Source organism: Miniopterus natalensis, chromosome 18, assembly GCF_054644295.1.
Source record: "Miniopterus natalensis isolate mMinNat1 chromosome 18, mMinNat1.hap1, whole genome shotgun sequence".
Taxonomy (NCBI): Eukaryota; Metazoa; Chordata; class Mammalia; order Chiroptera; family Miniopteridae; genus Miniopterus; species Miniopterus natalensis.
Window position 1 is genome coordinate 40,487,993 of NC_142098.1, and position 10,635 is coordinate 40,498,627.

General features: G+C 52.1%; 2 protein-coding genes and 1 pseudogene across 4 annotated transcripts; 2 read left to right on the forward strand and 1 right to left on the reverse strand.

The window, feature by feature from the left end:
* The first annotated feature begins 333 nt into the window (after positions 1 to 333).
* TSEN34 (tRNA splicing endonuclease subunit 34) lies at positions 334 to 4,049 on the forward strand. 3 transcript variants are annotated; one of them, XM_087826938.1, is made up of 4 exons: positions 334 to 642; positions 853 to 1,105; positions 1,231 to 1,488; positions 2,935 to 4,049. In XM_087826938.1, the coding sequence occupies exons 1-4, from the start codon at positions 400 to 402 to the stop codon at positions 3,120 to 3,122; spliced, it is 942 nt and encodes a 313-aa protein (XP_087683064.1). In that variant the 5' UTR covers positions 334 to 399; the 3' UTR covers positions 3,123 to 4,049. The 3 variants fall into 3 exon arrangements, with proteins under 3 accessions (XP_087683064.1, XP_087683063.1, XP_016072718.2); XM_087826937.1 differs by having other exon boundaries at positions 853 to 1,096; positions 2,893 to 4,049; XM_016217232.2 differs by having other exon boundaries at positions 853 to 1,096.
* A 1,270-nt stretch (positions 4,050 to 5,319) lies between these two features.
* On the forward strand, positions 5,320 to 9,723 carry RPS9 (ribosomal protein S9). Its single transcript, XM_087826941.1, has 5 exons — positions 5,320 to 5,341; positions 5,617 to 5,738; positions 5,970 to 6,092; positions 8,306 to 8,492; positions 9,478 to 9,723. Exons 2-5 carry the CDS (start codon positions 5,642 to 5,644, stop codon positions 9,653 to 9,655), a joined length of 585 nt encoding a protein of 194 aa, XP_087683067.1. The 5' UTR covers positions 5,320 to 5,341; positions 5,617 to 5,641; the 3' UTR covers positions 9,656 to 9,723.
* Positions 9,724 to 9,983: 260 nt separating this feature from the next.
* On the reverse strand, positions 9,984 to 10,075 carry LOC148091108 (U6 spliceosomal RNA; annotated as a pseudogene).
* Positions 10,076 to 10,635: the final 560 nt, after the last annotated feature.

A 10,635-nucleotide genomic window follows, 5' to 3' on the forward strand; every position in this document is an offset into this window, starting at 1 on the left:
GCGCCTGACGGAAACTCCCGAAGGGAGACGCGCGCTTTGATAGAGGACGGTGCAAACGGGCCTCTCCAAGGGGGCGTGGCTCCGCTCGGAGGCTTGTCTCGGAGGCGCGAGGGCGTGTTGGCGGGTGCGGCGGTGCAGGCCCAGGCCCGGAGGACCACTCGGCTAGGGGCGGGGCCTCCTCTCGGGCGTCCCCGCGGCCGGGCGGGACCGCCAGGGGGCGGAGCCCGGCGCCAAGGGGCGGGGCCCAGTGGCCCTATGGCTGGGCAGGTGGTGAAAAGCGGCGCGACGGAGGCTCCGCCCCTTGAGGCCCAGGGGCGGTGCTTCGCCAGGACCCCCGAGGTGGTGGGAGCGCTCTGGGCGCGCTGTCCGTGACCTTGGCGCCCCCGCTCCCGCAGGAGGATGCTGGTGGTGGAGGTGGCGAACGGCCGCTCCCTGGTCTGGGGGGCCGAGGCGGTGCAGGCGCTGCGGGAGCGCCTGGGAGTAGGGGGCCGCACGGTGGGCGCCCTGCCCCGCGGGCCCCGCCAGAACTCGCGCCTGGGCCTCCCGCTGCTGCTGATGCCCGAGGAGGCGCGGCTCCTGGCCGAGATCGGCGCCGTGACCCTGGTCAGCGCCCCGCGCCCGGATCCCCGCCAACACAGCCTGGTAAGGGGGCGGGCTGGGGGCGGGAACTCCCTGGACCTGCGGGAGAAGAGGCGTCTCTGAGCCCTGGAATCTGGGATAATGTGAAAGTGGGACACTTGGGATCTCCGGGTTTGGGTCTCGAGGTTGGGAAGGGTCAGGGAGTCAGGACTCCTGGCTTCCTAGGGGAGGGCATACCTGGATCCTGAGGTTCCAGCTAAGTTGACTTCTCAGGCTCTGGCATCCTTCAAGCGCCAGCAAGAGCAAGGCTTCCAGGAGCAAAGCGCCCTGGCCGCTGAGGCCCGAGAGACCCGTCGTCAGGAGCTCCTAGAGAAGATTGCAGAGGGCCAGGCTGCCAAGAAGCAGAAGCTGGAACAGGATTCAGGGACCAGCGAGAGCCAAGAGGCCATTGAGAACCAAGCAGCTGGAGAGAATGAGGCCAGTGCTAACCAGGCTTCTGGAGAGCAGGAGGAAGCAGGTGAGCAAGGTGGGAGTTGGAGTCCAGGGGCCAGGGGAAGGAGCAGAGATCTTTGGGGAATTTTGGCTGGGACTCTAGGGCTTGGGTATCCCTTGGGGATGGATTCACTAAACTCTTGGGTTTACCTCCCCCAGATTCCTCCTCTTCCCAACCAGGGCCTTCAGATGGGGTGGCCCCCTTGCCGAGGTCTGCTCTGCTGGTCCAGCTAGCCACTGCTAGGCCTCGACCCATCAAGGCTAGGCCCCTGGACTGGCGTGTCCAGTCCAAGGACTGGCCCCATGCTGGCCGTCCAGCCCATGAGCTGCGCTACAGCATCTACAGAGACCTGTGGGAGCGAGGTTTCTTCCTCAGTGCTGCTGGCAAGTTCGGGGGTGACTTCCTGGTCTATCCTGGTAAGTTTGGGTCGGGACCTCTGGTTGCTGCCCCTTTCTTCACAATCCCACCACATTCTGCATTTTTCCATTTTGTCTCATTTTCTCACTGTCAGAAACACATGGAAGGACAGGAAACACTTGGGAACCCAAGCTTATTTGGAGGGCAGTGTAGTAAATTTTATTAACACTTCTTTTCATCTAGAAGTTTCACTAAGAAATACTTAGATATGTATACCAAACATAGAAATAGTCATTGCAGGATTCCTTATAGTACTCGAAAGTTAGATAACAACCAGAATGATGATTAATGGGTTAGTGGTTAAACATCACTGTTAGCTGTCAGAGAAACACCATTGATTGAGGTCAGACTGATATAGATCCATGTACATTTATTTAAAAAATGACCAAAGGGGGAAAAAAGGATAGCTTGTAGAAAATGTGTATAGTACAAAGTAAGTCATATTTTATAATGTTATGTAGTTATATACACATTATTTAAGTAGCCTTAAAATTGTGGCTCTAGAGAAAGAATATGAAAACCTAGAATAAAATGGAGTACTAAGTAGACTAAGAGAATCCTATCAAGAAAGTAGAAAAAGGCATGAAAGGATGTACTCCAGCCCAACTACAATGGTTACCTCTGGAAGGGAATTTGCATCAGGTGTAGGTAAAGGGACTTTTGATGAATTAGTTAATTTTTGAATTTATAGTAATGGTGCCTTTATTGCGTAACTAAAAGGTTAAAAAAATAAGGCCCTGACTGTGTAGCTCAGTTGGTTAGAGCATAGTCCAAGGTTTCAAGTTTGATCCCCAGTCAGGGCACATACAAGAATCAACCAGTGATTCATAAGTAAGTGGGACAAACGAATTGATGTTTCTCTCTCCCTTCCTCTCTCTCAAAATCAGTATCAATAAATAGAAAAATTAAAATAAATAAAAGGTTAAAAAAATCTGCAGAAAATCATCTGTGAAAAGGTAGAACTACCTCGTAGTCAGAGCTTAGCTACTGATTGGAGACTGTCCACTAAGTCTTCTGCAGATGAGGCAAGAGTCTTAGCACTGGGTGATGTATATAGGTAGATTTTAGTGCCACTGTGCTTCTATACTTCTCGAGAAAAATTTCGAGAAGATGAATATCTGGGTCTAAGGGTATCTGTTGTTGTTTTTTAATTGATTTTAGAGAGAAGAAGGGAGGGAGGGAGAGAAAAAGAGAGAGAGAAACATCAATGTGAGAGAGAAACATCGATTGCCTGCTTTCCTCATGTGCCCCGATGGGGGATCGAACTGGCCACCTTTTGGTGTATTGGACGATGCTTCAACCAACCAAGCCACACTGGCAGGGCTAAGGGTATCTGTTTTAAAAGTACAGTAATTGCTAAAATGATCCCGTCTCTTATCTGTGGGCATCCCATTGTCTTACAGCCTGTGCCAATGGAAACTGCTGCATGTCTTTTCCTCACCCAGGTGACCCGCTCCGTTTCCATGCCCACTACATTGCCCAGTGCTGGGCTCCTGGGGATCCCATCCCACTCCAGGACCTGGTTTCTGCTGGCCGCCTTGGAACCAGTGTCAGAAAAACACTGCTCCTCTGTTCCCCACAGCCTGATGGTAAGGTGGTCTACACCTCCCTGCAGTGGGCCAGCCTGCAGTGAACTCCAGAGACTTACGGGGTGTGGCTACGTCTGTGGCAAGAACCTTTCTAGATAGTCCCAAGTTCATCTCTGCGTGGGAGGCTAGAACACCTTCCTACCTCTCCCTACGGTTAGTTTTTGATTCCAGGTTTATAAACACTACATCCTTATATCCCTTCCTGTTTCAAAGCACTTATTGGCCGTGTTGTTTTTGTAGTTAACTACTTCCAAACTGTGAGCTTCTTGAGAGTGAGGACTGGGGTTGATTCATCTCTATTTTCTACAGGGCTTAGGTCTCAATAAACTTGTTGAATAAATATGGAGTTTGTGATTTGAATCCTTAGGACAGTCCTGGGAAGTGTGGCCATTTGCATCTGCTTTTACAGATGAGGAAAAGTCTGGAGGAGGGGAAATGACTTGCCCAAGTTCACACAGCTAGTAAGTAGCAGGGCTGGGATTTAAAACCTGGTCTTTCTGACTCTGAACAAAGCCTGAGCTATTCCCACCGTGCTAAACTTCCTTTTGAAAAGATTTTAATGGAACATTTCAGATACATTTGTAAATAAAAATAAAGCATGAAGAGAAGAAGGGGCTGAGTGTTGCTGCTTGGAGTGGGGAGGGTAATGTCAGAAAGCACTTGGGCCTCTGGAAACTGGTGGGGTAGTTTTTCTTGGCCCGACAGGTATTTATTAAGTGTTTGAGAATTATTTTTTGTACCTTACATTTATATTCTAGATCCTTTTTTTATATGTATGTCATATTTCACAATTTTTTACAAAAGCTGAAACACATAGGTATAAAATATGTGTCTGCCTTTCTGCTTAAATTACTGTTATCAGTACTGACTTCCAATATTTATACATATATTGAAATAATGTGTAGTCTTGTTTTATCACATATATCTTATGACTGTAATACACTCACGCAGTAAAAATTCTGGGCCTGAAAGTTTCTACCTCTATTTCCTCAGTTTCTACCCCCAACTCCTTTCTTTCTTGCTGTCTTGGTAAAACAACTTTGGGTTTGGCAATGACATTTTAATGCAACACCAAAGGCACGATCCATGAAAGAAGGAATGATGAGATGGACTTCATTAAGATGAAAAACTCTGAGAAAATATTGCAAAAGACACATCTGATGGAGGACTGTTGTACAAGATATACAAAGAACTGTTAAAACCCAACAGTAAGAAAACGTGGGCCCAGCCAGGCGTGGCTCAGCAGTTGAGCATGGATCTAGGATCCAGGAGCTGGGGTTCGATTCCCACTCTGGGCACATGCCCGGGTTGCGGGCTGCAGCCGATCAATGATCCCTCATCATTGATGTTTCTCTCTCTCTGTTCCTCTCTCTGAAATCAATCAAGATATATTTAAAAAACAAAAACCAAACGTGGTTAAACAGTGGGCCCACAACCGTGACACTTCATGAAAGACAGAAATGGCAAGTAAGTGTATTTAAACTTGTCCCGCATCCCGTAGTCCCGGGCATGCAAATTAGCAGCGGGGAAGCGCCGCGCGCCGCCTGGGGCGCCCCAACCACGCCGGCGGCGCGGAGCAGGCTGCAGGGGTGCCCATGCCACAGCCAGTTGGGAAGGCAGTTTGGCCGGATTTCTACCCGGCTCGTCCCCCGCCCTTGCCTGCAAAAGCCGAGGGAGGCCAACGGGGAGTCCTGCCCGAATGGGGAGCGGGGCTGTGTCCCCTCGGCCGGGCGCCCACCCGCGACCCCGCGCTTCGGCGTTCACTCCTCGGGGGAGCGCCGGCTCGGAAGGGCAGGCGGGCGGCTGGCTGTGCTCGCGGCGACGCCATTCTGATGGGAAACACGAGGCCGTCGTCACTCACGGAATCCAAGAGCTGCTTCTGGCAGGGGCTGTGAGTCCGCGAAGCTCCAGCCCCCGAGGGGGTCTTTTCAGAGAGGGGAGCCGGCGGCGGTCTAGCGAGGGTGGCGGTAACGTCTCCAGCAGCGCGCCCGACTCCGAGGGTGGCCCGCTGGACGTAGGCCCCGCCCCGGGCCCACCTGTCGGGTCGCGGGTGCCCCGGCTCCCAGTCAGGCCGCGAGAAACCCGCCTCGACTTACTACAGCTGCGCGCGCCTAGCCTCTGGTCTCCACAGCGCGCCAACGTCTCTTCTGATTGGTGCAGGCGTGCGCCGCGCGTGATGACGTAACCGGGAGGCGGTGTTGCTATAAAAGCGCGGCGGTTGCGCGTGCGCTCCTCTTTCTCAGTCGCCCGGCGCTGCGCTCAGGTGAGCTGGGTTGGCGTGCTTTCCAGTCCGCGTGCGGGGTGTAAGGCCGCGCGGGCCTTCTGAACTCGGATAGACACGGTGAAGAGGTTGGGCGGGGGTGGGTGGGGTGACTGTGGTTGGACAGGACGGCTACGCGTTTGTGGAGTGGTGCGCGTTACGGAAGCTTTAGGGACGGTTCTCGCGAGATCTGCTCTGGGGTCCACGGGATTCTAGCGTAGTTGTGGAACCGCGCGGGCGCCGCCTGCGTTCCTCACGCTCGGTTTTCTCCTGCGCAGGCGCACACGGACGAGCTCAGCCGATATGCCTGTGGCCCGGAGCTGGGTTTGTCGCAAGACGTATGTGACCCCGCGGAGACCCTTCGAGAAATCCCGCCTCGACCAAGAGCTGAAGCTGATAGGTGAGCGGCCACGGCAGGGTTTCGGCTTCCGGGGGCTGGGGAAGGCGAGCGCGTGAGGCCGGCCACGTGCTCGAGCTGTTCTAGTTTTGCGCTGTCCCCCTCCCTTTTTGAGAACTATTTATGGTTTAGGAAGAGTTTTGTGTATTCCGAAGCCACCAATCCGGCTTTTGCACTAACAGTGGGACAGCCTGTTCGCCCGTCAACCCTCCCCCCCCCCTTTTTTTTTTGTAGGAGAGTATGGGCTCCGGAACAAACGTGAGGTCTGGAGGGTCAAATTTACCCTGGCTAAGATCCGCAAGGCTGCCCGTGAGCTGCTGACGCTGGACGAGAAAGACCAACGGCGTCTGTTTGAAGGTGTGTACGGGAGCCCACAGGAAAGCCATGAGGTGCGGGGCCGCTGTGGTTTTTCTAGGCCTGCTGGCCCAGTGATGAGAGGTGTTAAGCTGAACAAGCGGAGCCAGCGTTTTAACTTGGTGTTTAATGGGAATCTTGGGGTAGGTAGGAAAAGTGGGTCTGGATCCAAATTCCTGCATGTGTGTGACTTTGTTTTACTCAAACATTGGAGTTTAATTTACCGTTTACTAGAACTAACAATACCAACCAAGCTGGGGCGCCTGGCTGTAGCTGTATAGTGTAACAAAGTGGTTCTGCTGGTGGTGGGAGTAGACAGTGAAGTTTCGGAAACGCCTGCGGGGAGGGGGCTTGGCTGTGTCCATTTACCTGCTTAAATAGGGTGGTCAAGGACATTTAGGTGACATTTAGCAAAGGCCTGAACAGAAGAGGACTTGTGGATGTCACGGGGAAGAACATTTAGACTCTTGCATTATGTCTTAATTTTTTACTTTGAGATGGGAAGTTAATGGAAGATTGATATGATCACACTCAAGTTTTATTAGTACTTCTCAGGTTGTAAGATGACAGTGACATTAAAATAGCTTATATTTTATAGGAACTGGCTGAGTGCTTTTTTCTAAGGATTTCGTATACGTTATTTAACCTGCACAGCAGCCTTGTAGGAGTGGCTAGTGCTGTTTCTCTTACAGATGAACAAATGATGAGAGAGGCCTCCCTTTGACAGTCTCATGCAAGCCCCACAATCCCCTCCCTGACGGATGTTGGAGGTTGGGTGGGACTTGATCCCAGAGGTTGTAGGGAGTGGGTCACAGCTGTTCCTTTAAAAAAAAAAAAAAAAAAGTGTATTGATTTCAGAGAGTGGAAGGAGAGGAGAGGGAGAGATAGAAACATTAATGATGAGAGAGTCGTTGATCTTGATCGGCTGCCCCCTGCACGCCCCCTACTGGGGACTGAGCCAGTAACCTGGGCACGTGCCCTGACTGGGACTCGAACGTTGATCTCCTGTATCATAGGTCCATGCTCAACCGCTGAGCCACGCCGGCTGGGTGACACAGCTGTTTCTGGTGTCAGGACTCTGAGCTAGTCACAGTGAAACTTACTCGTCTGTGGTTAGATGAGGCATGTGGCACAGGGATGATACGTGGTCTGCAGGTGTCCAAGGATTGTGGTTTTCCAGGGCAGAAATGGAAGCTTCAAGGGGAAGTCAGCACCTTCACTTTCTAGTAAATGAAGCCATTTAGCCACAGGAAAGGGAGGGGGAGCCTGGGAGCTCTGCCACTGGAGGTCGTCCTCACTGGAATAGCCCCACCTTATTTTAGATCCAACCTTTCCCACTAGGGTGTGTGGCTTTGGGCAAGACGCTTCCCTGAGTGTCATCTGTTAAAAAGACTAACTCTTAAGCAGCCAACATTTAGGTGGTTCATTCAGGCACTGACCAGTGTAAACTCCACCCACATAGCAGCTTAAGGACAGGTATATATCTGTTTCAGATCAGAAACTAAGGTACTTCAGTGCTTGCTTGGCACCTTAATGACAAGGGCCCCTTTGGCACTGAAGTGCCCACAAAGTCAGCTTTCCTTCACGCTTTCCTGGATGGTGAGGAAGCATCCAGTAAATGTAGGTCCATTGTTTCTGGAGCTTGCTTGAGTTTTGTTTTGCTATAACAAAAGATGCTAAGAGCCACTTAGAAAGTGAAACTAATCCTTTGTAAGGACAAAAGTTTGGGGCTTTTATCTCAGTGTCAAGGTAATAATTAGCTGTAAGCCTGTGCTGTGAAACTGGCAGGACTTTCTAACTCCAGAACATTAGCTCTTACCCCTGTGCTCTGTCATGGGAGTTGTACATAGTGTGATGACAGCAGCTTTTAGTCTTGCAGGTGAATGCTGAGCCCATTACAGGGATTTTCCCTTTATTTTCTTCCTGACAACTCTGAGGAAGGCTGTCTTTTTCTAGATGAGAACACAGCTGTATGTAGTCACCTGCCCTCCCTATTGAGATGGATATAGCCATAGGAACCTGCCTTAGGGTTGCGTGAAGGTCACGAGCCACATAGTGGCTGGTGCATTGAGTCCTATGTCAGCATTAGCTCGTATGTCCACCTATGTACTACCATCTTGATCAGCAGGATGTGGAGCTGTTGAGGTGGGGGACTTGAACCCATAAAGCGTGGGGTCAGCCAGAACCCTGGCTCATGCTTCCTTCCTCCTCACCAGGCAATGCCCTGCTGCGGCGCCTTGTCCGCATTGGGGTGCTGGATGAAGGCAAGATGAAACTGGATTACATCCTGGGCCTGAAGATTGAGGATTTCTTGGAGAGGCGCCTGCAGACCCAGGTCTTCAAGCTGGGCTTGGCCAAGTCCATCCACCATGCACGCGTGCTAATCCGCCAGCGTCACATCAGGTACCACCTCTGCCAGGCTCTCTGAAGCACCACAGTACCTTCTGAAGGTTGCTCTCACTAAGCCTATTCCTGTCTCCTGTGCAGCACTTGGAGGTGACAAAGGTGTGAGCTTACCTTGAGGGTATAGATTGAACCCTACAAACAGCTCGTGGGGAGCTACCTTACTCCCCCTCATAGCCCAGCGCAAGGGTCACTGCGGCTTGAGCCGTACACCTTGCGAAGGCCTCTGCCAGGCATCGGGCAGCTGGACAGGTAACAGCTATGGTGTCCCCCAGTTAGAGAGAAGTCATTGGGCCTCAGCTGGCTTGGGTGGGTTCTGCCGTCTCTAGGTCCCACTTGTGAAGTCATTCCAGACCCTGATCCTCTTGCATTCTTGCACTGTGGGCGTTAACCTGGCAAGTTGACCACAGTCCAGGGTTTGATGTGGCACAGGTGCTGGCTCAGGGTGGCAGCTGGTGCAGTGGAGACCAGTCAGGGCCAGTGGGTCTTTTTCTGGGTGTTGGTTGCCCTTTCTGTAAATCGGGCACCGTTTGGTGGGAGCTGTGCAGTATGTGGGCAGGATGTTTGCTTGCGGAATTGCTGCCTCAGCCCTTCCCTAGCCCTGTGGCCCATGGGCAAGAGCCTCAGTCACATTTCTTATTGGAAATAACTTCATAGAAGCAACTGTAGCCTTGGGCTGCTGCTTCCAGGACAGAGGAGCTGCAGGATAAGGAAGCTCAGTGTCTGGCAGTCAGGGTATTTGGAAGTCAGGCCTTAGATTTATGCGCTGCCACCTCATTCACCCTGTGGTCTTGTGTGATTACTTCTGAGTCTCCCTCCCCTCTGAAATGAGACGCTTGTCTCAGAGTATCTGTACGGATTAGATGGGGGCCGAGGCCCTGGGATCAGGAGGCACTGCTGCCTTAGCTGTGAGCACAGGCAAGGGGAGCAGTGCCTTGTCCGGGCTGGGGCCCTACTCCCTCTTGACCTGCCATCCCCCCTCCAGGGTCCGCAAGCAGGTGGTGAACATCCCGTCCTTCATTGTCCGTCTAGACTCTCAGAAGCACATCGATTTCTCCCTCCGGTCCCCGTATGGGGGTGGCCGTCCAGGCCGAGTGAAGAGGAAGAACGCCAAGAAGGGCCAGGGCGGGGCTGGGGCTGGGGATGACGAGGAGGAGGATTAGCCCCCTCGCCCCGCACTTAGGAGTGTCCAGTTTTCCAGTCAGATAATAAAACACATCAATACCTTGCAGCTGGTCTTTATTGCTCCGTCTCCCTCCCTCCCTGCTGTGAACGTGCAGCCCCTGTAAAGGGAGGAAGGGCGGGCTGGGCTGGTCTCCGGGTTACCTGGAGCTAGTTCACACCTGTCAGTGCTGCTTCCTGCACAGAGGGCCTGGTCACCTGGTTTGTCAGGTCCTTGTGGGGCTTTTATTGTTTCTGGTGTACAACATAATTCAGCATCTATGTACACTACAGAGTTATCACCCCTAAAAGTCTAGTTACTGTTCGTCAAAAAGTTGGGACTGCCTCACAGATCTGTGTGTCATCCTTGCCCAGGGGCCATGCTGGTCTGTCTGTCCAGTTTTAGGATGTGCTGCTGAAGCCATCACTAGATACTTGTGACTGCTTGTAGGTGTGGTTCCTTTTCCTAGGGTGGGGCCTGGGCTAGTGAACAAAACATTCACACACCACTAACATCACAGCAGGGAGACCAAGGCTGTTCTGGGGAAGGTTCTTTGAATCACAACCTGATAACTATTGGCAAGCAGATCACTTTAAATTTCAGTTAGGTTTAAAGACAAGCATTTTGAATAAACACCAGAAGGAATTTCTGAATGCTGAGCATTTCTTTCCACACAGAGGAAGTAGCCAGTGGAGGTCAGGGTCAGCTCCCATCTCCAGCCCTTTGACCCTGGTCCCTGGCTAGGAGTCTTCTGGGTATCCTGGGGGATGGGAGCCGGGAGCTGATCTGGATCCATCCACTTCAGGTTGCTGGTGAATTTTAAAGGTCTACAGGCTCATTTTAGACCTTGTTACTGGGTGGTTGGGCAGATTCCCAATTCTCAAGATTGAAGTGAAGTGGAGGAGGGATTAGTGACCTATCAAAAGGCACCCCTTCCCCTGGGTTTGCAGTATGAAGACCTGGGCAGGAGGGAGCAGGCTT